We start from the raw sequence: 27,130 nt of genomic DNA, 5'->3' as shown, positions 1-27,130 counted from the left end.
ACCTAACAACCTCCATACATGTAGGTTCATATAAATACACTGCAATGTTCATCAATTTAATTTTAGAGACACAATGAACTACAGATGCAGATTTACAAATCAAGACAAAAAGTGCTGGAGTAACTCAGCAGATCAGGCAGCATCTCTCGAGAATACAGACGGGTGACGTTTCGGTTTGGGACTCTTCTTCAGTGAGCTGACCTGAAATATCACCCATCCATGTTCTCCTGCGATGCTGCCTGACCTGCTAAGTTACTCCAGCACTTTGTAACGTTTTCAATTTACTTTTAGTTCCATATACTTTCTGACCTCCATTCGCATCAGTCTCGCAATATATTTATTTTCAAATGCCTATCCTCATATATAACCATATATAACCATATAACAATTACAGCACGGAAACAGGCCATCTCGGCGCTTCTAGTCCGTGCCGAACACGTATTCTCCCCTAGTCCCATCTACCTGCACTCATACCATAACCCTCCATTCTCTTCTCATCCATATGCCTATCCAATTTATTTTTAAATTATACCAACGAACCTGCCGCCACCACTTCCACTGGAAGTTCATTCCACACCGCTACCACTCTCTGAGTAAAGAAGTTCCCCCTCATGTTACCCCTAAACTTCTGTCCCTTAATTCTGAAGTCATGTCCTCTTGTTTGAATCTTCCCTATTCTCAAAGGGAAAAGCTTGTCCATATCAACTCTGTCTATCCCTCTCATCATTTTAAAGACCTCTATCAAGTCCCCCCTTAACCTTCTGCGCTCCAGAGAATAAAGACCTAACTTATTCAACCTATCTCTGTAACTTAGTTGTTGAAACCCAGACAACATTCTAGTAAATCTCCTCTGTACTCTCTCTATTTTGTTGACATCCTTCCTATAATTGGGCGACCAAAATTGTACACCATACTCCAGATTTGGTCTCACCAATGCCTTGTACAATTTTAACATTACATCCCAGCTTCTATACTCAATGCTCTGATTTATAAAGGCTAGCATACCAAAAGCTTTCTTTACCACCCTATCTATATAGAGATCCACCTTCAAGGAAATATACACGGTTATTCCCAGATCCCTCTGTTCAACTGTATTCTTCAATTCCCTACCATTTACCATGTACGTCCTATTTTGATTTGTCCTGCCAAGGTGTAGCACCTCACATTTATCAGCATTAAACTCCATCTGCCATCTTTCAGCCCATTTTTCCAAATGGCCTAAATCACTCTGTAGACTTTGGAAATCCTCTTCATTATCCACAACACCCCCCCTATCTTGGTATCCCTTTTTAAACAATGGAACAACATGCGCAGTATGCCAATCCTCGGGGACTATTCCCGTTTCTAATGACATTTGAAATATTTCTGTCATAGCCCCCGGCTATTTCTACACTAACTTCCCTCAATGTCCTAGGGAATATCCTGTCAGGACCTGGAGACTTATCCACTATGACTATGAGTTTCAGATAACTATGATGGGTTGCATTTAGGGAAGTCAGGCCAGAGCAGGATCTTTAGCGTGAACTGTAGTGCCTTGGGGAGTGTTGTAATGCAGAGGGATTGGGGAGTAGAAGTACATAATTCCTTGAAAGTGGTATCACAGGTAGATGGATGCTGTAGAAGGCTTTTGGCATGTTGACCTTCATTAATCAGGGAATTGAGTATAGAAGGTACACAAAAATGCTGGAGAAACTCAGCGGGTGCAGCAGCATCTATGGAGTGAAGGAAATAGGCGACTTTTCGGGCCGAAACCCTTCTTCAGACTGATGGGGGGTGGGGGGAAATCTTGAGAGTGAATGTTTCTGGATTAATTTATGGGAATTAAACATTAAATTCCTTCCATTTGACATATAAATTCATGACAAAGTGAGTTTTAAAAATCATGTTATATTGTGAATTCTTGTGTGAATGGGATCAGTTTGTTATTTGTTATTTGGATATTTAGGCTATTTAAATTTGTTTGCCTTTTCTTAAGAAATGGATAGATGTTTAGATCTAGTAATTGAAATTAGATGAATTTAATTGATTTGATGAAACTGATTAATATGATTTTTTTGTTGGGTATTTACTATTTGTTATAGCATTTAACTTCATCATTTCTATCTTTTTTTCTAAAACTGCATTAATAACTCGTTTCTGTTAATGCTGTTCAGTGTTTTTTTTCTTGACATTTTAAACAGATGTCTTTGAAGAAGAAATGCAAAATTGTCAATCCAAATGCCCTGCAAAAGAGACTGATTTAGACAGCAATCGCAGAGATTATCCGAATTAGGACTACTCCAAATGTGATGATCAACAGGACATTCTTAATGGGAAAGTAGCGGGCAGAAAGGCATGTCATGTGTGGTTTGAAGAGCAAAAACCTGTAGTTTACAATGCCAACATTGAAAAGTTGAGGAAAAACAAGTTGTACAGAGTTGCTTATTGGTTACAATCTGAGGAATATGATGATGCTACTGATTATGATATGCCAATGTACCATTATGATCTTCTCCATAAAGACTTGGTCTTTTGCTAGAAATTGTAATTTCTTTACCTGTCTGTTATGGACTTACAGCATATAATACAATAATATTAAAGTTCTGATCTTGAGAATATTACATTTTTGAATTTTCAAGGCAGTCTGGGTGTTTATTACTATTTCCGTCACAACGGTCAATTTTGTAATTAGCTACAATTAGGTAACTAACTAATTATATGCTTTAATTTCAGGTCATCCAAGTAAGATGTTTCATATTTGTTTCAGAATGCTTCAATCTATAATAACTGAAAATTTCATTCAGTTCTCTTAATTTTTAAGAAAGTTATGGGCTTTTATGTCAATTGATTGTCCTCGATCACAGCTTTTGTGTTGTCAATGGAATAACAATAGGGAACAAGATGCTAATTTTTGAGTATGAAAATAACCATAACTTTTTTAATGCTGAAGATATGAAAGTGAATTATGTATCAGATTAGAGTTATTTTTATGCTTTATCTGGTGGGATAAATTACAGGCTTGATTTTTTTAAATCTCAAAATTGTGTAACATTCCTACTACCTGACCCGCTGAGTTACTCCAACACTTCATGTCTGTCCTCGGCGCTACCTGACCAGTTGAGTTACTCCAGCCCGAAGAAGGGCCTCGACCCGAAACGTTGCCTATTTCCTTCGCTCCATAGATGCTGCCTCACCCGCTGAGATTCTCCAGCATTTTTGTCCACCAGCATTTCACAGTTGAGATACTTTGCGTGTACATTATCTTCAGTACTACCCGAGCCGCTGAGTTTCTCCGGCATTTCATGTCTGTCATCGGCGCTACCTGTACGTGACCATTTTACTCCAGCAATTCGTGTCCATGAAACATAGAAATTAGGTGCAGGAGTAGGCCATTCGGCGCTTCGAGCCTGCACCGCCATTCAATATGATCATGGCTGATCATCCAACTCAGTATCCCGTACCTGCCTTCTCTCCCATTGACCCCCTGTTACCCTTAGCCAGCACATTCGTGTAGCCAATGAACTGGCCTCAACTCAGTCTTCGGCCGAAGGGTCTGTTGCCCGGCTTGCGTGGCGATGACCCCCATCTGTCGACGGCCTAACCAACGGGAGGCGAGTACATTGGGAGGTGCCGCCCTTAGTTACGGGGGAGCCAATGGGCGGCGGCGTTGCTGATCGGACGGGGGGTGGGTGAGGGGCTCGGCGCTGCTGTGGATGCGAGAAGCCGGTGAGTGTGGCGGCCATGCGGCTGCGAGCAATGCTTGTGTCTTTACAGCCTTTAGTCGCGGAGAACACTCTCCCGTGTGGCGGGGCACTGAATCTGGCCGAGAAAGGCAACGCTGTTGGATGTTTGGAGCCGATTGAGGGAGACAAGCATGACAGCCGGCCGGCTCCTCGCAGCCAGGCCCTTCCCTTCCTCACCCCTTCCCTCCCTATGTGTAACCATCGGTCAAATGCCCAGACCTCTGCATTAGCTTGGCACCCCACGGAATTGCCGATCTAGGGGCTCTCTTCTGTAGATACCATGCAAGAAGCAAGTGCCCACTTTCGCTTTGCTCTCGATTCGCGTGTCATTCCGATACATTGGGAAGCCGGCTTGTGTTGCAAGTTGCCTGAAAAGATGTTTATTTTGTTTAGAGCGTAGATCCCTCGTCAAATCTCTAAACTTTAATTTGCTGAAACATTTACATCGTATTTCAAATATATGATTTATTTTCTAGTTTAAAAAAATCTATTATAAAGTAGATCTTGCGACCATTTGCTAAATATTGCATCAGCCTGCGGTGATCGTGCGATGAACTTGCTTTAGAACAGGAAAAGGCAGAAAGACTACTGTGAAGATAATTTATGAATTATCAACTTTTTGTAATTGCCTATGCTAAATCAAAACACATTATGAAATAAAATGTATTTTCACCTATAATTATATGTTTTAGCGGTCATTGTTTAACTCTGCATTAGTTTTGCCTATTTTCGTAGCTTGTCATTTTAAGTGTGAATGATTTCGGAAAGAACATGTGAAATTGTGGCGTATCATTTTGAGCAACAATATTTTGTTCTTGGTTGTTGGTTTCTTGGTCCTCCAAAATATTCCAAATGGAATTTAAACTGGAGGTGGTTAGGGTTTGTTTCTCTTTTCACAAACCACTTGATTGAAGATTGTGCTGTTTACCTGTCTGATTTTACGTTGTGTCCCTGACCATAAGTGTTTATTTTAAAACATTGTTAAATCGATGGGATTTTATCTAAACACTATATATTGATGTTACCAATGCACTTAAACAACATCTGTAATTTACCAAGACCATTATTCATTCATAATTGATTACTTTGATAATAGAGTATTTGAAAACTGTTTGTAGATGAGCACTAACAAGTGCAATCTACTTTAGGAGAATTGTTTGTTCTCAGAATTAGGATGGTAGATTTTGTGCCTGCTTTAATGACAGTGTCCACTTCTTCTTGATTGTGGCGTGCACAGCCTAAAGTTGTAGGACAACTTGTTCTATTTGATCTTATATGATTGTGCACACCAGGTTGATTGCATTCGTCGAAACAGGGCGGACCAGATGAAGGTTCCAATCTCCCACCCCAACAGTGTCCACTGATTCATTCACATCAGTTTAGCATTTTCTGGTAATTCTGACTATGCTTAATGCTAAACTAGAGTTTGCTTTGATCACCCAAGTGAGAATATTACCACTTAGCTATAATGAGGAAATCTTTATAAATACAGGTAGCTCTAATGTGTTAATAGAAAGTCCTGTGGGCATGAATTTTATTGATTCACATTTCACCACAATTTAATGAATATTTGCGTAATGGTTATAGAAATGACCAGATGTAGAAATAGTCCTTGTTCCAAACGTACACTGGCACCATCCCCCAATTCTTTCTCTGCTATATCAATAATTACATTGGGGCTGCCTCCTGCACCTGTGCAGAACCTCTTGATTTCATTAACTTTTGCACTAACATCCACCCTGCCCTCAAATTCACGTGGATTATCTCTGACATCTCTCCCCTTTCTTGATCTCTCCATCCCATCACAGTGGACAGGCTATCGACTGATGTCAATTATAAACTCACCTTGTCTCCCATAGAAATTTGGACTATATTTCCTCCCACCCTATCTCTTGCAAAGAAGAAATCCACTACTCTCAATTGCTGTGTCATGGACATGTGCTATTTCTTTAGTAAGTGTGATCTTAACCCTGCTGTCATAGATGGACCCCTCACCCACATCACCTCTGTGCCCTGCTGTTCAGCTCGTGTTCCCTCTCTAATCAGATGGAACAAGGTAAAGTTACATTGATCTTCATTTTCCCCCATCAGCCTCCACATTCAATACATCATTCTCCCACATTTCCACCATCCAAACATGATCCCACCACTAGTACATCTCCCCATCCCTATCTGTTTCCTCTTTCTGCAGAGACTGCTTCCTCTGCATCTCCTTACCTCACTCATCCCTTCCCACCCAAGTCACCTGAAACCACTGGTGATATAACTCCTCTCTCTATGGCTCTTCCATCATATATATCCAGCAGTCCATCCAATTGAGACATAGGTTTGCATGAACCTCCTCTAACGTCATCTGCATACGGAGCTCTTAATATGGCCCTTAAATAGGCAAGATCAAGTGTAGACTAGGTGATCGTTTCACAGAATACTTGCACTTGGTCCACCAAGGCCTGCAGGAACTCCTCAAAGAAAACAATGAACATTAATAGCCCATTATCTATTCATGTGCACTTTATCTGTTTTATTTATACATGTGTGTGTATATTTATACAATGGTATATAATAATAATAATAATAATAATAATACATTTTATTTATGGGCGCCTTTCAAGAGTCTCAAGGACACCTTACAAAAATTTAGCAGGTAGGGGAAAAACATGTAAGGGGAATGAAATAAATAGTAGAGACATGACTAGTACACAGTAAAGACAGAATTCAATTCAAAACACAATATGAGGCAATTAATGCACAGATGAAAAGGGAGGGAAACACACTATGGACACACTGATCTGTTCTGTATTCATGCCTTCTATATTCTGGTGTGCTGAAATAAAGCAAGAATTTCATTGTCCTATGTGGGACACATGACAATAAACTCTCTTGAATTTTGAATCTCTTTGTTGATCGCCATGTTAACTCCCTTTCCCGTTCCTATATTGATCTGTCAGTCCTGGGCCTCTCTCCATTGCCAGAGTGAGGGCACATTGCAAAACTGGTGAAATAGCATCTCACATTCAGTTTTGGTAGCTTCCAACTCAATGGTATGAACATTTAATTCTCCAATTTTAGGTAACATCAAAACACCACCCCTCCTCTCTCTCCCCCCTCCCTCTCCTTCCTCCTTCCCCCCTCTCCACGTCCCCCCTCTCCTCCTTCTCCCCCCCCCCCTTCCCCTTTCCCCCTCTCTTTTCCCCTCGCTTTTTTCCCCCCCACCTCTTCTTTCCCTCCCCCACTCCCCCTTCCACCGATTTCATGTCCCTTTTATCCTTTTCATCACTGGCTCTTGTCCAACCATCTGCAAATTAAAAACAAAAAACTTTCACCGATAACCACCTATCACTTACCAGACTTTGCCCCAGCCCATCTTTTCAAGCACTCTCCCCCCCCCACTACAATCAGTCTGAAGAATGATCCCAACCTGAAACGTTGCCTATCCATGTTCTCTGGAGATGCCGCCTGACCCGACAAGTTACTCCAGCACTTGATTGATTGACTATTCAGTTAAATAGTATTCTATGTTTTCAAATGGAGACCAGATAAACATTAAAAGAAAATAAGGCATTCAGCAATGATGAACGAGCAGTACTGTCAGATTATTTTTGGAATACACTAGCTAAGAATCCTGAAATATATGTTTTGTATTTCAGTGATAAAAGTACTAATAGTCCCTGATACCCATGCCTAGTTGACACCTTCCAAGACAACATACGGCTCTCTCCGCTGTTCAGTTCACCTTTTTTTAGTGTTTCCTACACAAATTCCATAATGGTTCCTCTGTAGTGCGGGAGGAGAAGGGTGTTATACACAAACGTTGATTGCTGGTTGTAGTCAAATTATGTGAATTTGTGTATACCACTCTGTCCTACTTTGCTGAATACCATACGCCAACACGGCACTGATTTTTATTCATGTTACACTTGCATGTACTCAGTGCTTCCGATTCCTATGGTATGACTTCTTATGGGTTTCAGTAAAGTTCTTTACCCTATTTGTTCTTTTTGGCTGTTTTCCTGGATAATTCATTTTATTTTGCATATTGACATCAACTTTTGTTGTTGTCTGATTATTATCTAACTCTTTTCCAGGCTTCTAAATTTGCTTGTTGTGTTTTGATATTTCTTTCTCCGGGTTTAAATTCAAATTTGAGGATTTGAATTTCTGAGGATTTTGGTTTTGTTGGTTAGGATTTGGATGCTTGAATTGAAAAAGTATTGTCTTCATTCAGAGTTGGTCGGTGTACCAATGAAATTTGTCCACATGTTTGAAAGACTTCACTGAAGGGACGAATGATGTCATGGAGGCAAGATGGCATAAAAATAAGAAATAGGTGATCAAGGTTACATCCTTGGTTGAGAACTAACTGTAGAAGTGAAAACAAAATCCACTATTTGTGGGTTTCTGATAGTGAGCTTATCTTTAGCAGCAACTGCTCAAACCTCCTTTCTAAGCCATGCCATTTTTAAAGCACAATTTCCTTAAAATCAATTAGACCATTCCTTTGTTACATCTTCTAATCCTAATATCAATATTCTTTGTTTTACCTGCAAAGCATCTTAGGGTTTAAGAAGGAACTGCAGATGCTGGAGAATCGAAGGTACGCAAAAAAGCTGGAGAAACTCAGCGGGTGCAGCAGCATCTATGGAGCGAAGGAAATAGGCAACGTCTGAAGAAGGGTTTCGGGCCGAAACGTTGCCTATTTCCTTCGCTCCATAGATGCTGCTGCACCCGCTGAGTTTCTCAAGCATCTTAGGGTGTTGCTTGCTGTTGTCTACTCTAAAGGGTCTGTCCCACTTAGGTGACTTTTTAAGCGAGTGCGGGAGACTCTGCGCACGCCTCATGATCATCACATGGTCGCCACATGTTCACTGGTCGTCTCTGGTGAGTCTTCTTCATGGTCGCGAGAAGTTCTGCATTCTGGGAACTAGTTTTGGCCTCAGTATGGTCGCCGCAAATTTTTCAACATTTTGGAACATTTTCTGCGACCAAAAATTGGTCGCCATGGAGAAAATCGATAATCCTGTATTCGTAGGTGCAGTTGTGGTGGGGTCGCCATGTAGTTATGGGTAGTCGAGGTACTTGTAGGTAGTTTTAGTTATTCGCCTTTGCTGACTCATTGTTAATCGCATTTTCATTGGCTCATTGGGGGAAAAAAACGTAAGCACGAGTTTTCAGAACCAAGGATAACCGACCGGTAATGTGAAATGCCTGCCAAACTTCACAGCTGTGTATCTCTGGCTTCTTAAAGGATGTCTGGCTTCTTAAACGTGTCTCCCCTCCCCCCCTCTTTTAAAGGACTTACCGTATACTGTGCTAGCTGTCTTAACCTTCCTGTTCATCACGGTGTGTGTCTGTATCACTTTGACTTTTCAGACAGTGCTCTCCCGCTTTCCCTGGTCCCCGCCGTGTGTCTGTGTCTGACAATCGCCGTTCCAGTTCCTGGTTTTTCAGCCAAGTGCCGCGAACTTCACAATCGCGGGCAGTCGGCTGAAAAACCGCTTAAGTGGGACAGGCCCTTAAGCATGTTATCATTCCTTTGCCCTACTGTCAGTATTCCAAATTTGCCTTGTCTCATGTTGAAGGAAAACAAATATTAATTGTCAGTTCTCTTTAAAACTGCCTGAAACTTTACAATAAAATGATGTTTGTTTGTGTTTTCATATGTCACAACTGGTAAATTTTATATGAAACAACTGGAGATGATCTGTTTCGACTAAAAAGTCAAGCAAATCGCCAATATCACATAAAATACTACAAAGTTACTTTCCCAATCTGACTAGATGGGATCTTGGAGCCAAATTGCCATTCTCCTGCAGATATTTTTCCTGTGACACCATCACTCCTATTCCCAATTCATACTTGATAGGGAGTTTAGCCCACAGTTTGTGTTGTCAGATACATTTCTCACCTCCTAATTTAATCTGGAGTTCTTCATCCTGTATGTTCTGTTCTTTGTTTGTTCTTTGTTCTTGTTCTAGATTACAATCTAGTTAAATTGTTTTACTTCTCAAATTAAATTGGCATGTCCTATTCATTTTCTTCTCGAATTCCAGCTCTAATTTTTTTGCTCTATTTCAGTTCCTCCTCGTCACAACTTACATCTTCAACCCATGCTTTTGCCTTGTTTTCCCCATGGCCATCTTTCTATTTATTTTTCCTTTTGGCATCCTTTTTTGTAATTTACGGTATTTGATCAGGCACTTCCTGCACCCACACACAACTTCCATCCGGCACTCAAATACACCTGGACCATTTCGGACACTTTCCTACCATTTCTTGACCTCACTATCTCCATCGCAGGTGATAGACTTCTGACCGACATCCACTATAAACCCACTGACTCCCATGGCTATCTTGACTATTCTTCTTCCCACCCTGCTTCCTGTAAGGACTCCACCCCCTACGCCCAATTCCTCCGTCTACGCCGCATCTGCTCCCAGGATGATGTGTTTCACACCAGGGCACCGAAATGCCCTCATTCTTCAGGGAACGGGGGTTCCCCTCCCCTACTATAGATGAGGCTCTCACCAGGGTCTCTTCCACACCCCGTAACACTGCTCTCTCTCCCCATCCCCCCACTCGTAATAAGGGCAGAGTCCCCCTAGTCCTCACCTTTCACCCCACTAGCCGTCACATACAACAAATAGTCCTCCGTCATTTTCGCCACCTCCAACGTGACCCCACCACTCGCCACATCTTCCCATCTTCCCCCCTGTCTGCTTTCCGCAAAGACCGCTCCCTCCGTAACTCCCTGGTCAATTCTTCCCTCCCGCACCACCCCCTCCCCGGGCACTTTCCCTTGCAACCGCAAGAGATGCTCCACTTGTCGCTTTACCTCCCACCTCGACTCCATTCAAGGATCCAAGCAGTCATTCCAGGTGCAACAGAGGTTCACCTGCATCTCCTCCAACCTCATCTATTGCATCCGCTGCTCTAGATGTCAGCTGATCTTGTTGAGACCAAGCATAGGCTTGGCGATCGTTTCGCCGAACACCTCCGCTCGGTCTGCATTGATCTCCCTGATCCACCTGATCTCCCGGTGGCTCAGCACTTCAACTCCCCATCCCATTCCGAATCTGACCTCTCTGTCCTGGGCCTCCTCCATGGCCAGAGTGAGCACCACTGGAAATTGGAGGAGCAGCACCTCATATTCCGCTTGGTCAGTCTGCACCCATGCGTCATAAACATTGAATTCTCCAATTTCCGGTAGCCCTTGCTGTCTCCTCCCCTTCTCAGCTCATCTCAGCCCTCGGGCTCCTCCTCTTCCCTTTTCCTTTCTTCTCCCCTCCTTCCCCTCCCCCCCCCCCACCCTACATCACTGAAGAAGGGTTTCGGCCCGAAACGTTGCTTATTTCCTTCGCTCCATATTGCCTCTCTCTGCCATGTCACCCAGCCAAACTACTATAGATGCTGCAGCACCCGCTGAGTTTCTCCAGCATTTTTGTCTACGTTGTCTACTGGGTGCAGTTTACCAACCTGTATATCTTTGGGATGTGGGAGGAAACTGGAGCACCCGGAGGAAGCCCACAATTCCCTCTGATACCTTGGGCTATCATCTTCCGCAGCGTTACTTGCAGCACCTTATCAAAGGCCTTCTGAAAATCCAGGTAAACAACATCCACGGCCTCTGTGCGTGTAAGAAGGGACTGCAGATTCTAGTTTAAACCAATGATAGACACAAACAGCTGGAATAACTCAGCGGGATAGGCAGCATCTCTGGAGAGAAGGAATGGGCGACGTTTCGGGTCAAGAACCTTCTTCAACTTAAATTTCAGGTCGAGACCCTTCTTCAGACGGGTCTGGTCCCGAAAAGTCACCCAATCCTTCTATCCAGAGATGCTGCTGTCCAGCTTTTTGTAACTATCCACTGACTCTACTTGGTGTATCATGTATTTACTTAAAGAATTCCAACAGGTTCGTCAGGCAAGATCCCCCTTTCAGAAAACCATGCTCACTTTGGCCAATTTTATCATGTGCTTCTCAGTACTCAGAAATCTCATCCTCTATAATGGACTGTTATTAAAATCTTACCAACCACTGAAGTCAGTCTAACGGCCTATTGATTCCACTCTTCAGCTTTGTTCCCTTCTTGAACAGGGAGCAATATTTGAAATTTTCCAATCATCTGGAACCACTCGTGACTGTAGCGATTCTTGAAAGATCACTACTAAGATCACTACTAATGCATTCGCAATCCCTTAGTGCTACCTCTTTCTGAACCCTATATGATATCATAATTGGTCTGAACTGATGTTTGTATTTCAGGTAGAGCCTCTTCCATTATGTTTTCATAATTTTAGCCCATTGTTCCTTATGTTTTGTACTCCTTCCAATTTTCATATCAAGATACATAAAATGTTTAAATTATTATATTAAAATTGTGCTTTTTACGTCCTGCTTTATTGTCTGAGAATTGTTTAGTACGTTGAATGGTCCTCCTGCTTGATGACTGCAACTGCTGGCCCCAACTGGTACAGATACCCACTGGCTTGAGCAAATGTCAAATCCAAGCACATAGATTGTTAGATCTTTAATCAACAGTGAGGTTTTGATCGATTGAAAGATATAGCATGGTAAAGGCCCTTTGGCCCGCCAAGTCCATTCTGAGTATTGATTACCTGTTCTATGTTGTCCCACTTTTGCAACCTGTCCCGACACAACTTGCAGAGGGAGGGGAATTAGGAGATTTACACAGGTCAATTAGTTTACCAATCTGTATATCTTTGGGATGTGGGAGGAAACTGGAGCAACGGAGGAAGCCCACAAGGTCACAGGGAAAATGTGAAAACTTCACACAGACAACCCCCAATGCTTGGATCAAATCGATCTCCAGCACTGTGTGGCAGCATCTCAACTAGCAAGGCTAATGTGCTGCCCATAATGCCCCTGATTTCCAAATTACTTATAACTACTTGAACCTCTTTGCGGGGATTGTTTCCCCAAGTCATAATTTCTTGTTACTTGTTTGACTTAAACCTTTCAATTACTTGAATGTGATATTAGTATTAACAGCTTGGCTGTCCAATGTTTCTGATATCTATTGCTAGCTAAGACATGATCATAATTTTTGATCCACTGAGTTTATGAATTTGCTGAATTTATAACATCACTTTGTTCCCTATATTCAAAAGATTATTTCTTTCTCACAAATTAGATGTAAAGAATGGTTCAACCCGTGCCCGAAACCATCAACTTCCCTGCCGAGGAAGAGCAGATACTGAAGATCTGGAAGGAGTTGGACTGTTTTCAGGAATGTCTGAAACAATCTAAAAACAAACCAAGGTAATATATCTCAGGGTTTAAGAGGGAACTGCAGATGCTGGAGAATCGAAGGTTACACAAAAAAGCTGGAGAAACTCAGCGGGTGCAGCAGCATCTATGGAGCGAAGGAAATAGGCAACGTCTGAAGAAGGGTTTCGGCCCGAAACGTTGCCTATTTCCTTCGCTCCATAGATGCTGCTGCACCCGCTGAGTTTCTCCAGCTTTTTTGTGTAACCTAATATATCTCAGGGTTTTGCCCAGTAATTAAAAGAGAGCTATTGACATTTTGGTGAGATTTTCTCCAGTCTTTCTTCATTGTACAAACAAGGTACCAGTGAACCCTGCTTTATGGAAGTTTGGGTAATGGAAATTTGCCCCATACAACTCATGATCAGAAAATCTGAGGTATGGAATACAACTGTATTCAGTCAGAATATATGTGAAACATAAACACATTTTTTTTTTTCGTGACACTCACCCAGATGATGCGAATTTGCGTTGCGGAAATCATGATATGGACTGTTTTCTAGGAATGTAGCTCATCTGCCCCATATCTTCCAAACCTTTCAACCCTCACCCCACCCCACCAAAATGCAGGCTACCTGCAAAAAGTATATTATTACCTTAGTTGCCGAGTGAAATTGGGTGGCACTTTCAGGTAACATTTATTTTACTATACAGTTTCATTAGTTTATTTTCTATTTGCTAATTGCTAATGTGTTGTGCTTGAACTCACTAAAACAGCCACGATGAGAAGTTTAATTTCTTGTGAACAGCAGCCATGAAAGAGTACAAATGTTCCACTCCACTATCACAGCAATATTTATATTTGCCTCTCCCTCAATATCTGTGAAACTTTATATTTTTCTCACCACTATCTAGTTTTGAATGACTGACTTGACGTCCTTTTGATCTCCATAAACTCAATTTTTAAAAATAATCATCTCTCGGTATTGTCCTTGACATATTCATGGCTGTACATCAGTCTAATCTGCCATCCTGAATTTGTCTCCAGGTACATTCATTGGAAACCTTCATCCTCCTTATTAAATTGTGTCATCAATCATGATTCAACTCCACTATCTGTAAGGTTCTCAGTCTCCAGTCTAACTTTGTTCCAAATTGTTCTTATTTTCTAGAACACCCACCTACTCTACCTCTGGCAGTCTACATTAATGTTGGCAAATCTTTCAGCTTTGTTGGAGGTGCATTTTCACACTCTGTCTTTTAACCTTATGCACCTTCCAACTTTTTTCTTTTTTCGAAATGTTTTTCTAAAATACGATTTGTTCTCTTTAAACAAACTTTCAGTCGCCTTTTGCGCCCTTTGTCCTTTTACTTTATTACTTTTGATGTTCATTTTCCTTTCATAGCAAGCAGAAAATATGCCAAAGTATTCCTGTATAACTATATCATTATATTTATTTTCAGTATTGACTTTGTTGATAATTGAATATGTGCCTGATTTACTGATTTGAATTTAATTGTGGATTATTTATTATCAATGTTGGATTTCACAGGTACACTTTTTATGATGGTCCACCTTTTGCCACTGGCCTTCCACATTATGGTCATATTCTTGCTGGGACAATAAAGGACATAGTGACCAGATTTGCTCATCAGAGTGGATTCAGTGTGGAAAGAAGATTTGGATGGGATTGCCATGGCTTGCCTGTGGTAGGTTGCTGGAATTGATGTTATTTCACCAGATTGTTATTCTACAGGTGCACAACCTTTTATCCGACGATCCAAATAACGAAAACCTCCGAATAGCGACATTTTTTCGGTCTATTGATGAAAGGTCCTTGAAAACTTTACCGTGTAGGTGACAGCGGAACCTCCGTCGTATAAGAATAACTAAATCCCCTTTCATAAATTATATTGCATTTTTAACTATATACTCACCTCATTATCGTTAGCAATTTTTGAACTGACATTTACACAGTGTAAGTTGATTGCAGTTTTTTAACTCATGCAGGCAGCAGTAGTTTGTCAATGCTTCAGTTTTCACCCCACCTGTCCCGAAAGGAATCACTCCCCTCTCCAGCTCAGCATTGCCCATTTTGTCTTAAAATGCTACAGCATTGATTCATTAGACGTTTTAACCAACGGAACTTGACCCCCATTTTACTGCAATGTCCCAGATCAGCAACTGAGGTTCCAAAGAAATTAAAGAAGCTGAGGGTCAAATTAAAATTTGATCCCTGACAGTTTATCATGTATGAACAATTTTCTTTTAATTTTGTGTGTAGGAATATGAAATCGACAAGACGCTGGGTATAAAAGGACCTGAGGATGTAGCAAAAATGGGAATAGCTGAATACAACAGACATTGTCGAAGTATAGTGATGAGATATTCGGGAGAATGGGAGGTAAGTGTTGCTGTACAGCAGAAAATTGGAAACATTCAATTTCAAAACAAAAATATATATATATATATGGTCATGGCACCCGCGGGGGCTTTGCACTGTCTTCGGCGATGGCTGCAGGTCCCCCGGAGACACACCAATTGGATTCCACCAGGCTCTCCGCAAGCCACCCAGAGGCCCAAGATTGCTGGCCCAATGTGGGGCGGGTGCGGCTTTCTGGAGTGCTAGCATGGGGAGTTCCTGTTGGCCGATGGGAACTGGTTTACAAGAGTGGGGTTGTTTGCATTGTAGGCCGAAGGGCGACAGTTCCCAGTCTCATCCAGTCCAGGGGGTGGCAGACTCAGTAAACTCACCCCCAGCCTGCAAGCACGGCTGGACAGCCAGCAAAAACTGCCAGGGGCAATTCTGCTGAAATGAGGAGGCAGGGGCTGAGGGCAGCCACTGTCGCCGTAGAGAATTCCCTCTGGAGTTGGAGGGGGAGGGGAGTAGGGTTTGGCCCCCTGCTATCCCAGGGACAGGGAGACATTTTCATATTTTTTTACAGTTGCAAAAGGCACATTTCAATAGACACACAGTTGCAAAATTCACAGTTTAAAAACACAGCGAGGGCACTCACAGGTCAGTATTCTCAGTGTTCTGTAGATTTACCAGCTCAGCCACCAGTCGTGACCCAAAAAAATCTCCCTCCCCGACATCTGAATTACAAAGTGTCTGGTCCCAAGCCATAAAAGGTTGTGCCCATTATGAAATAAGAACTTGCGGTAGTTCTGTTTTAAATATATCTGCCTTTTGCATTTATTCTTTTTAACCCCCTCCCACCTGATGAAACAGGGTTGATTGCAGTTTTTCTGATTGTTTCATTGCGTGTCTGAAAGGAGAGCAGGATTGAGGAAATCTTGCTGTTTTTGAATGTTTGAGGAAAGAAATTAAAATGAGGGTCAAATTAAAATTTGATCCCTGACAGTTTATCATGTATGAACAATTTTCTTTTAATTTTGTGTGTAGGAATATGAAATCGACAAGACGCTGGGTATAAAAGGACCTGAGGATGTAGCAAAAATGGGAATAGCTGAATACAACAGACATTGTCGAAGTATAGTGTGAGATATTCGGGAGAATGGGAGGTAAGTGTTGCTGACAGCAGAAACTGGAAACATAAAATTAAAAAAAATTATATATATATATCTCTGGCCAATGTGGGGCGGGGGCTTTCTGGAGTGCTAGCATGGGTGTTGTTGGCCGATGGGACTGGTTTACAAAGGGACATTGTAGGCCAAATGGATTATTGGGCTGGCAGCTCAGTAACTCAAGCCTGGCAGGCTGGCAGCTCAAAAACTGCCAGGAATTCTGCTGAAAACAGGTGAGAGACTGTGAGAGAGAAGGGGGAAGAGGGTGGCCAATCAATTTTAGACATTTTCATATTTTTGTACAGTTGCAAAAGGCACATTTCAATAGACACACAGTTGCAAAATTCACAGTTTAAAAACACAGCGAGGGCACTCACAGGTCAGTATTCTCAGTGTTCTGTAGATTTCCAGCTCAGACAGTCGTGACCCTCTCCCTCCCCCATCTTACAGAGATGGAGCCACACCCACACTTGCGGGTTTTATAGCCCCTCCCCCTCCCACCAGAAGGGGTGCGGCCTTCATTGCGTGATTGAGGAGAGAGGATTGAGGCGTCTTTTCTAAAATCAATATACAGTGCAAACAGGAAGTGGTCAAGTTTAGAATTTTAATTATATAGCTATATGATCTCTCAATGGAATGAACAATGTAGAAAACGTAGAATCAAAAATGTTTTAGGTTGTAATGGAAGAGGGTTGGAGAAAACAACGGTGGGGGAACTGAGTGCCAACTGAGAAAAGTTGGTGAACACTTATTAATTGCTGCTGGTCTGTCAGATAACAGAAGATGAATGAGAATAGAGAGAGGGGTTAAAATAATACTGGAATTGTGAGGAACAAAACTGTGATTTCTAAAACCAGTTGTGAAAGAGAAAGCTAAAAGTACTCAGTGTGTCAGGCAGCATTTGTGCAGAGACAATAAAGTGGCTAATGCTATAGTTGGAACTATCCAGTCTGAAATTAACTAAAAATGGCTGGTGATGTGAATTCACTGAGTCTCGATGGCTGTGATGTGTTTAGTTGAGAGACAAGCTGCTCCTCCTTGAATTTCGTCCTCAGAATTTAATACTGAAGATTGCATGCTATAACGTAATCTTCAACATTTTTTTGGATAATTATTGAATATAGCATACACCCTCCCATATTGGTGTGTATGATTTGGGAAGTCCTCAAAAATTTTGTAAGAACTCTTGTTTCAAAAATAGGATCTCTTTGGCTGGTTTGGCTACATGAATTGGCCTCAATTACCTTCTGTGGCAGAGAATTCCACAGATTCACCACTCTCTGTGAAAAAAATGATTTTCTCATCTCGGTCCTAAAAGACTTCCCCCTTATCCTTAAAGTGTGACCCCTTGTTCTGGACTTCCCCAACATCGGGAATAATCTTCCTGCATCTAGCCTGTCCAACCCCTTAAGAATTTTGTAAGTTTCTATAAGATCCCCCCTCAATCAACATGATGTAATACATTAACAGATTGGGTCAAGTGTGTTAAATTTTGTGAAGTTATTTTTTCATTATCAATTATCAAAATTATCAATATTATCAATATTACAAGACAACAAAAAACTGATGTTCATTATTTAGCTTTTGCTGTTTATGATAAAGCTGAATTAAAAATGTTTATGAATGTTATTCTTCTCCATCAGACTGCTATCACTAGATTGGGACGCTGGATTGATTTTAAGAATGATTATAAGACCCTGTACCCATCCTTCATGGAATCTGTCTGGTAAGTCATAAAATAAACATGCATTTTTTTGATGATAATTTAATTTAAATATATTTGGTGACTGATTACTCTTATTCATCCATTTAATAAAGTATAATTGAATAATTGAATTGAATTATCATTGAAGACAAATAAAGAGGAAGCCCATTTAAGATGGAAGTGAATAATTCTTGAGGTTTATGCATTTTTGGAATATTTCACCAAAAGAAAATGAGACATTGAACATATTTGTGACAGACATACAATGATGTTTGCAGTGCATGGATGTCAAGATGCATGTGCAATAGGCAGGAAGATGGTTGCAAGTCCAATGTCAGACTGGCCATATTAAGAGTCATAGATAAGAAAGCACATATTTAACATTGCAGATCTCGACTGAGTGACTCTAAATTTTGGTGGTGGATTTCCAATTTGCGGACTGCAAATACTTTCATAACAGCCCACATTTATTAGCTTTTACCTGCATAAGCTTATTCTCTAGCTTCACAATACACCAAAACTGAAGTGTTGACCTTCTGGTTCACTGCATGCCAATCCCAGATTGGGTGTGCTGGAACGCTGATTCCTTAGTAATCAATATATCGTGCAACCTTTAAAATCTTGCAGTGTTTACAACCCCCTGTGCCCATCAATCATGATTATGCTGACCTCTGTTGCTGTAGCTTGAGAAACACGACCAGGATGTGAAAGCCATTGTCTGTGTTGAATGTTGTATTATTCCTACTATAAACCAGCAAGTGACGTTTTATGAGTTAATTAATGTAAATTATTATTTTATGTGATTTGGTTGTCATTATTCACCTATCTGTATCTGCTGCTGATGTTCACTAGATTCCCTGCACACAGCTTAAAAAAAAATCTCTGTGAAGGCAAACTGAGTAAACATTTCATTGGCTTCATTTAATAAGTAGCTTTATTCTACTGTAGAACACGAAGTATAATGGAAGACAGATCTCACAATGAGTTCATGTCCTGTTTGTATACATTTACAAAGCTAATCTATATAATGTGCATTTATAATGGGCCAAAGATAGACCCAAAAAGCTGGAGTAACTCAGCGGGACAAGCAGCATCTCTGAGAGAAGGAATGGGGTTGGGATCCTTCTTCAGAATGCCCCCTTATTGATTGTAAATGCCCAAAAAGGGGTGAAATTATTTTGGACCAACTGCTGGCTGAAATACAAACTAATATCAGGGTGAAGCTGCAGGTGGCTGTTGATGCTTTGAAAGTGTGAATAATCTAAAAATATTAATATTTGTCTGTTTGCCATGATCAGATTAGCCTGAAGATAAATTCCAGATTTGAGTACGGTGAAGTACGGAAGATAGAGTGGCAGGTGGCAATAATAAACAGCCAGAGAGCCTTGATAGTTCGTAAATCTGTCAAGCGGGTCATGCTGAGTGTCAAGTCTTTCGAGGATGGGGTTGGCATCGTGATTGGAACTCCATTATTCTGGCTACTGATCTTCAGTTGGATTCGTGCCAGGGGACATCCTGATGGAAATATAGTGTGATTAGGAAAGTTTGGATGGTGTTCTAATCATTGAAGATTGACTTCTTCGCTTCTAGGCTTTTACAGTTTAACTGCAATTTGTTGAAAATATTTTTGGAAATTGTCTTACTGCTGCAATTGTTCTATAATGTTTATAAGAACTAGTTCGGTTTCACGTTTTAATAAATGTGAAACATTTGTTGACATTTATATACAATGTAGTATGTATTTATTTGTTTCCAAAGGACTGAAAGACTACTTTTGTCATCACCTTCATATGATCAAAGAGCTTCTTGGCCTGGATTTTCTTTGGTGTAATTCTCTGCTTACAATCACCTTTCCTGTTCCCCAGAGTTCAACATTTACCTTCTGTGGATCAGTAGGGCTGAATTAGCTTGCTGAGATGAGCAGCAGATCCCAGAAGGTAGAAATGTGTCTCACTAGAAACGGTCGCACCTGCAAAGCTCGTGTGGAATGACAAATGACAAATCTATATCCTCTGTGTGTCAAGTTTCAATGCTGCCAGTTGTCATTGTTCTTGAAGAATTAATTAAGAATGAGATTATACAATTTACTAACATTTAAAAAAATCAATTAAAACACTGTTAAATATTTAAACAGTAAAATAGACGTAATAAAAATTTGTACTGTATCCCAGCCATTCTTCCCTGAAGCCAGAATGCTTAATGTCTTGCCGAGCTTTTCTACCTAGTTGGTTTCTACATGTAGTCCAGTGACAGAGTGCAAACTGGAAATCACAATTGGAGTTTAGCAGCAAGATTGAAACGCCCACTCTTATGTGGGTAAATGTTGAATCTGTCAGTAATTACATGCAAAACGTGGACTCTTGGCTGCCATAGATTTTGTCTGGACGTCTCTGTAAAATCATTTCCTCCCACAGCCTTCATTGCTTCTAATTCTTCACTGTTTTTGCATCAGCTGTTTTGTCAAATTCATCAGGCACATCATTCATTCAATGAAAACATCATCCTATTCAATAGTTTATTCTTGCACAATCATAAATCACAAATTAATGAGCAATTAAACCAGGTTTAATGCCCAATCCTAATTGGGATACGTTGGTGATGTGGTAAAATTCCCAGATTAATAATTCAGTGATTTGGAATAACAATCCTTAGATTTCAAATCCACCAGGACAGCTATGGAATTTAAATTCAATTAATAATCTGAATTTGGAAATAAAATCTGGTTTTAGTAACAATAAGCATAAATAATTACTGGATTGTTGCCAAAAACTATCTAGATTGCTATGTCTTTGGGGGAGGATACAGGGCCGTCTTAACGCATGGGCACGCTGGGTAGTTGCCCGGGGCCCCATGAGCACATGCTAATCTATGTATCGTAAAATATTATTGTAGAACATGAAAACGGAGAAGAACATCGCAAGTGCATGACGGCATATTTGATTCGGCATAAAGAAACTGGAAGTGTAGGTGCACTGCTCTGCCCGGGGGCCTAGAATGCTGTTAAGATGGCCCTGGGAGGATACCTGCTATTCTTAACTGCCATGGCCTCTATGTGCATAAAGACCCATGCCTTGTGGTTGATTCTTAAATGCCTTAGCAAACCACTCAGTTCCATCATTAGTACTGCATTTAAACAGAGGATAAAACTTGATGAAGTTAGCATTGACCTAGGCACCAAAGTTATTCCCAGCCCTGTTGCTGTGCAAAGTCCTCTTCACCAGGGACTGGTGTACAAATTGGGAAAGCTGTTCCACAGATGAGTTGGGCAACAATCTGACTTGATTGCTTTCACAGAATCGCACCACCAATAGGTGAGATTCATAAGCGGTGGGAAAGCCCTTTCCTGAAAGCTGTTCAATTCCACCAAAAGTGGTGGCATCATAGTACGCAGTTGAAGGAATTGGTTCTTGAAGTCCCCAACACTCTGCAGACAGTGCAAAGTCACATGGCAATAGTTCAAATGTGGACAAGATAGCTTCATCCTGATCGCCACCTACTGTCCTCCCTTAGCTGATAAATCAGTGGTCCTTTATATTGAGCAACACCTGGATGAATTTCTGTGTCCATCACTAAGGCTCGAAGGGCCGAATGGTCTACTCCTGCACCTATTGTCTATTGTGTTTACAGCAACAGCACTGACTGAATCTTGAGAAGCAGCTTTCAGTCAGAGTCATCACTTGGGACAAATTTACCTGACAACATCCTCGTGAATCTCAGTGACCTGTGCATCTGTCTATGCTGGAGTTGGCACAGTCTTTGTGGAGGCAATCTTCTGTCTCCACACTGAAGATTATGTTGTCCACCACAATCGTGCTTAATAATTTGGACTCAGAACCAACCTGGACGCTGTAAACTGGGCATCCACGAGGACCTGGGATATCAGCAGCAGTGTAATCTCATGACCCTGTATATTCTTCACTCAACTATAATGCAAGATGATCAAGCATGGTTCAAGCTCCAACAGATAAGTGGCAAATAAAGTTTGTGCCACAAAAGTGCTAAGCAATGATCATCTCCACGAATGGCTCTGCCTTCAATACCATAATTCCAACCAAACTTGTCTCCAAACTCCTTGTCCTAGGATTCAGCATTCCTCTCTGCAAATGGATCATTAACTCTCTGACCCATAGAGCACAATCAATAAGGATAGGCGACGAAACATAGGTGATGAAACTCCATAATAATTCTCAACACTGGCAAGGTTGCATTCTTAGCCCCTTACCATACTCTCTTTTACATTGGTTACACAAAAAAGCTGGAGAAACTCAGCGGGTGCAGCAGCATCTATGGAGCGAAGGAAATAGGCAACGTTTCGGGCCGAAACCCTTCTTCAGACGGGTTTGCTTTTTTACATTATTGTGTACTACTCTCTTTTACATTATTGTGTGACCATATATTGCTCTCACCTCACGTCTGCAGATGACATTATTGTGATAGGCCATAGAAACATAGAAAATGTGCAGAGTAGGCCATTCGGCCCTTTGAGCCAGCACCGACATTCAGTATGATCATGGCTGATCATCCAATATCTGTATCCCGTTCCTGTTTTTCCCCATATCCCTTGATTCCGTTACCCCTAAGAACTATAACTCTCTTGACAACATCCAATGAATTGTCCACTGCCTTGTGTGGCCTACCCCATATTAAATGGCCTACCCCATATTCTTAAACTGTGACCCCTGGTTCTGGACTCCCCCAACATTGGGAACATTTTTCCTGCATCTATCCTGTCCAATCCTTTAAGATTTTTATATGTTTCTATAAGATACCCTCTCATCCTTCTAAATTCCAGTGAATCCAAGCTCAGTCAACCCATTCTTTCATCATATGTCAGTCCTGCCACCCTGGGAATTAACCTGGTGAAATCGCTCAATAGCAATAATGTCCTTACTCAAATTATGAGACCAAAACTGCACACAATACTCCATGTGCGGTCTCACCAGGACCCTGTAAACTACAGTAGGACCTCCTTGCTCTTAAACTCAAATCCTCTTGCAATGAAGGCCAACATGCCATTAACTTTCCTCACTGCCTGCTCTACCTGCAGGCTTACTTTCAGTGACTGATGTCCAAGCACAACCAGGTCTTGTTGCACCCCCCCTTTCCTAATCTGACAGCATTCAGATAATAATCTGCCTATCTTTTCCTGCCACCAAAGTGGATAACCTGACATTTATCCACATTATACTGTGTTTGCCATGCATCTGCCCACTCTACCAACCTATTCAAGTCCCCCTGCAGCCTCATAGCATCCTCCTCGAATCTCACACTGCCACCCAGCTTTGTCTCACCCACAAACATGGAGATGTTACATTTAATTCTCTCGTCTGAATCGTTAATTATATATTGTAAATAACTGGGGTCCAAGCACTGAGCCTTGCAGTACCTCACTGCTTGCCATTCTGAAAAGGACCTGTTAATTCCTACTCTTTGTTTCCTGTCTGCCAACCACTTCTTTATCTGTCAATACCCTACCCCCAATACCATGTGCTCTAATTTTGCACACTAATCTCTTGTGTGGGACCTGGTCAAAGGCTTTTTGAAAGTCCAGAAACACCACATCCACTGGCTCTCCCTTATCCATTCTACTTGGTACATTCTCAAAAAACTCCAGCAGACTAGTCAAGCATGATTTTTCCTTCATAAATCCATGCTGACTTTGAAGGATTTTTTGAGGATGTAACTAGGAAAATGGACAAGGGAGAGCCAGTGGATGTAGTGTGCCTGGACTTTCAGAAATCATTTGATAAGGTCCCACATAGGAGAGTAGTGGGCAAAATTAGGGCACATGGTATTGTGGGTAGAGTGCTGACATGGATAGAGAAGTGTTGGCAGACAGGAAACAAAGAATAGGGATTAACGGGTCCCTTTAAGAATGGCAGGCAGTGACTAGTGAGGTACCGCAAGGCTCGGTGCTGGGACCGCAGCTGTTTACAATATACATCAATGATTTGGATGAAGGGATTCAAAGTAACATTAGGAAATTTGCAGATGACACAAAGCTGGGTGGCAGTGTGGACTGTGAGGAGGATGCTATCAGAATGCAGGGTGACTTGGACAGGTTGGGGGAGTGGGCAGATGGATGGCAGATGAAGTTTAATGCAAATAAATCTGAGGCTATCCACTTTGGTAGCAAAAACAGGAAGGCAGATTACTATCTAAATGACGTCAAGTTTGGGAAAAGGGGAAGTACAACGGGATCTGGGGGTCCTTGTTCATCAGTCTATGAAAATAAGCATGCAGGTACAGCAGGCAGTGAAGAAAGCGAATGGCATGTTGCCCTTTATAACAAGAGGAATCGCATATTGGAGCAAAGAGGTCCTTCTGCAGTTGTACAGTGCTCCAGTGAGACCACACCTGGAGTATTGTGTGCAGTTTTGGTCCCCTAATTTGAGGAAGGACATTCTTGCTATTGAGGTGGTGCAGCGTAGGGTTACAAGTTCCCGGGATGGCGGGACTGTCACATGCTGAGAGAATGGAGCAGCTGGGCTTGTACACTCTGGAGTTTAGAAGGATGAGAGGGGATCTCATTGAAACATATAAGATTGTTAAGGGTTTGGACACGCTAGAGGCAGGAAACATGTTCCCGATGTTGGGGGAGTCCAGAACCAGGGGCCACAGTTTAAGGAGTAAGCCATTTAGAATGGAGACGAGGAAACACTTTTTCTCACAGAGAGTGGTGAGTCTGTGGAATTCTCTGCCTCAGAGGGCGGTGGAGGCAGGTTCTCTGGATGCTTTCAAGAGAGAGCTAGATAGGGCTCTTAAAAATAGCGGAGTCAGGGGATATTGGGAGAAGGCAGGAACGGGGTACTGATTGGGGATGATCAGCCATGATCATATTGAATGGCGGTGCTAGCTCGAAGGGCCAAATGGCCTACTGCTGCACCTATTGTCTATTGACCGATTCTGTCACTGCTTTCCAATTACGCTGCTATTACATCTTTAATAATCGACTCAAGCTTCTTCCCCACTACTGATGTAAGGCTAACTGGTCTATAATTCCCTGTTTTTTCTCTCCTTTTTTAAAAAGTAGGGTTACATTGGCTACCCTCCAGTTCACAGGAACTGATCCAGAGTCTATAGAACATTGGAAAATGATCACCAATGCATCTACGATTTCTAGGGCCACCTCCTTGAGTACTCTGGGATGCAGACCATCAAGCCCTGAGGATTTATCTGCCTTCAGTCCCAACAATTTACCCAACACCATTTCCAGACTAACGTGGATTCCCTTCAGTTCCTCCCTTCCTTAGTGAAGACAGAACCAAAGTTTAAGTGGTCTGCCATATCCTTGTTTACCATTATAAATTCACCTATCTCTGACTGTAAGGGTCCTGCATTTGTCTTTGCTAATCTTTTCCTTTTTGCAGATCTAAAGAAGCTTTTACAGTCAGTTTTTATATTCCCTGCAAGCTTTCTTTCATGCTCCCCCCCCCCCCCCCCCCCCCCCCCCCCCCCCCCCCCCCCCCCTCTCCTCTTAATTAACCCCTCTGTCTTCCTCTGTTGGATTCTAAACTTCTCCCAGTCCTTTGGTTTTCTGCTTCCTCTGGCCAATTTATATGCCTCATCCTTGGATTTTGATCTTTGGATTTAAATCTTAGATCTTCCTTGGATTGGCCAGATCTCAAACAATGATGAGACTATCAGGAAGCAAATAAGAGACATTGGTAGCATAGTATCAAAATAATAAGTTCACCCTCAATGTGAGCAAAACAAAGGAGTAAGTTATCAACTTAAGAACGCATGGTGTAGTGCACAATCCAATCTGTATCAGAGGTGCTGAAGTGGAAATGGTCGAGAGTTTCAAGTTCCAATGTGTAAATATCACCAATAATTTGTCCTGGTCCCATCACATTGGCACTATAAGCTTGCTGATGTTCTGCTTGCTTAGAAGACTGTGGAAATTCGGCATGTCTCCAATGATTTTTACCAATTTCTATAAATGCCCCATAGAAAGATGGCGATACATCATACATCACAGCTTGGTATGGAAACTGCTCTGCCTATGACCAGAAGAAATTTCAAAGAGTTGTGCATACATCCCACTAGGTCATGCAAACCATCCTCTCACCCTTATCAACTACATCTACACCACACACCCTTCAGATAAATGTCGATATAATCAAGGGCCACTCACACCCTGGTCATTTTTTTCCTTCTCTCCTGTCATTAGGGTAGAAAATATAAAAGCTTGAAAGCACTAACACCAGATTCAAGAACAGCTACTTCAAGCTGTTATCAAACTCTTAAACAGAACTCTCATGTACTAAGGATGTACTCTTAATCTCCCATTGTGACTCGTGCATTTTTAACTGTATTTTCTCTGAAGCTGCAACACTATATTCTGCTGTCTGTTTTTCTCTTGCACACCCTAATGTACTTGCGTATGGTATGATTTGCGTTGGTAGCACTCGCAATAAAGTTTTTCACTGTATCTTGGTACACGTGACAATAATAAACCAATACTAATACCTTCTCCAACAAGAGGAAAATCTATTGCTTACCCTTGGTTTTACTGTGGCCAATTTCCCCCACCATTAACATCTCGGGGGCAGAAACTCAACTAAATCAACCTCAGAAAGCAGGTGAAAGATCCAGTGGTGAGTGATTCATGTCCTGATACTCAAGCCACAAGTTAGGAACATGGCAAAATACTCCCCACTTTCCTGGATATGTGTACCTCTGGCCACTCTAAAGCTTGACACATTCTTGGACAAAGCAAACTGTTGAATTGGCATTCTGTCAAGCACCCTAAACATTCCCTTCATTACCAATTCACAATGGCTGCAGTGTGTTCATTCTACACAGTTTACTGCAGTTAAATGCCCAGGTATTCTGACAGTAACTACACCAGTAGGGCAAGTAGACACGTAGCAGTACTGCCACCTGCAGATTCATCATCCTGACATTGAAAAATATTGCCAGTTTGTCATTGTCACTTGTTCTTAA

The 27,130-nt window shown here is 41.6% G+C and overlaps 1 protein-coding gene across 2 annotated transcripts in view; it reads left to right on the top strand.

The window, feature by feature from the left end:
* Positions 1-3,639: 3,639 nt before the first annotated feature.
* Positions 3,640-27,130, top strand: part of iars1 (isoleucyl-tRNA synthetase 1) — a 174,257-nt gene continuing 150,766 nt past the window's right edge. The window contains exons 1-5 of one of the 2 annotated variants that reach the window (XM_055648264.1): positions 3,640-3,705; positions 12,874-13,001; positions 14,501-14,657; positions 15,233-15,352; positions 18,120-18,202. In XM_055648264.1, the coding sequence (XP_055504239.1) occupies positions 12,883-13,001; positions 14,501-14,657; positions 15,233-15,352; positions 18,120-18,202 (479 nt within the window). In that variant the 5' untranslated portion in view covers positions 3,640-3,705; positions 12,874-12,882. Of the gene's footprint in view, positions 3,706-12,873; positions 13,002-14,500; positions 14,658-15,232; positions 15,353-16,334; positions 16,474-18,119; positions 18,203-27,130 lie in introns of those variants that run through there. The other variant, XM_055648265.1, reaches the window with a different exon arrangement.

This window comes from Leucoraja erinacea, chromosome 16 (genome assembly GCF_028641065.1).
Source record: "Leucoraja erinacea ecotype New England chromosome 16, Leri_hhj_1, whole genome shotgun sequence".
Lineage (NCBI taxonomy): Eukaryota > Metazoa > Chordata > Chondrichthyes > Rajiformes > Rajidae > Leucoraja > Leucoraja erinaceus.
Note: the sequence above shows the minus strand (reverse complement) of the source record. Positions and strands in the feature narration are given on the sequence as shown.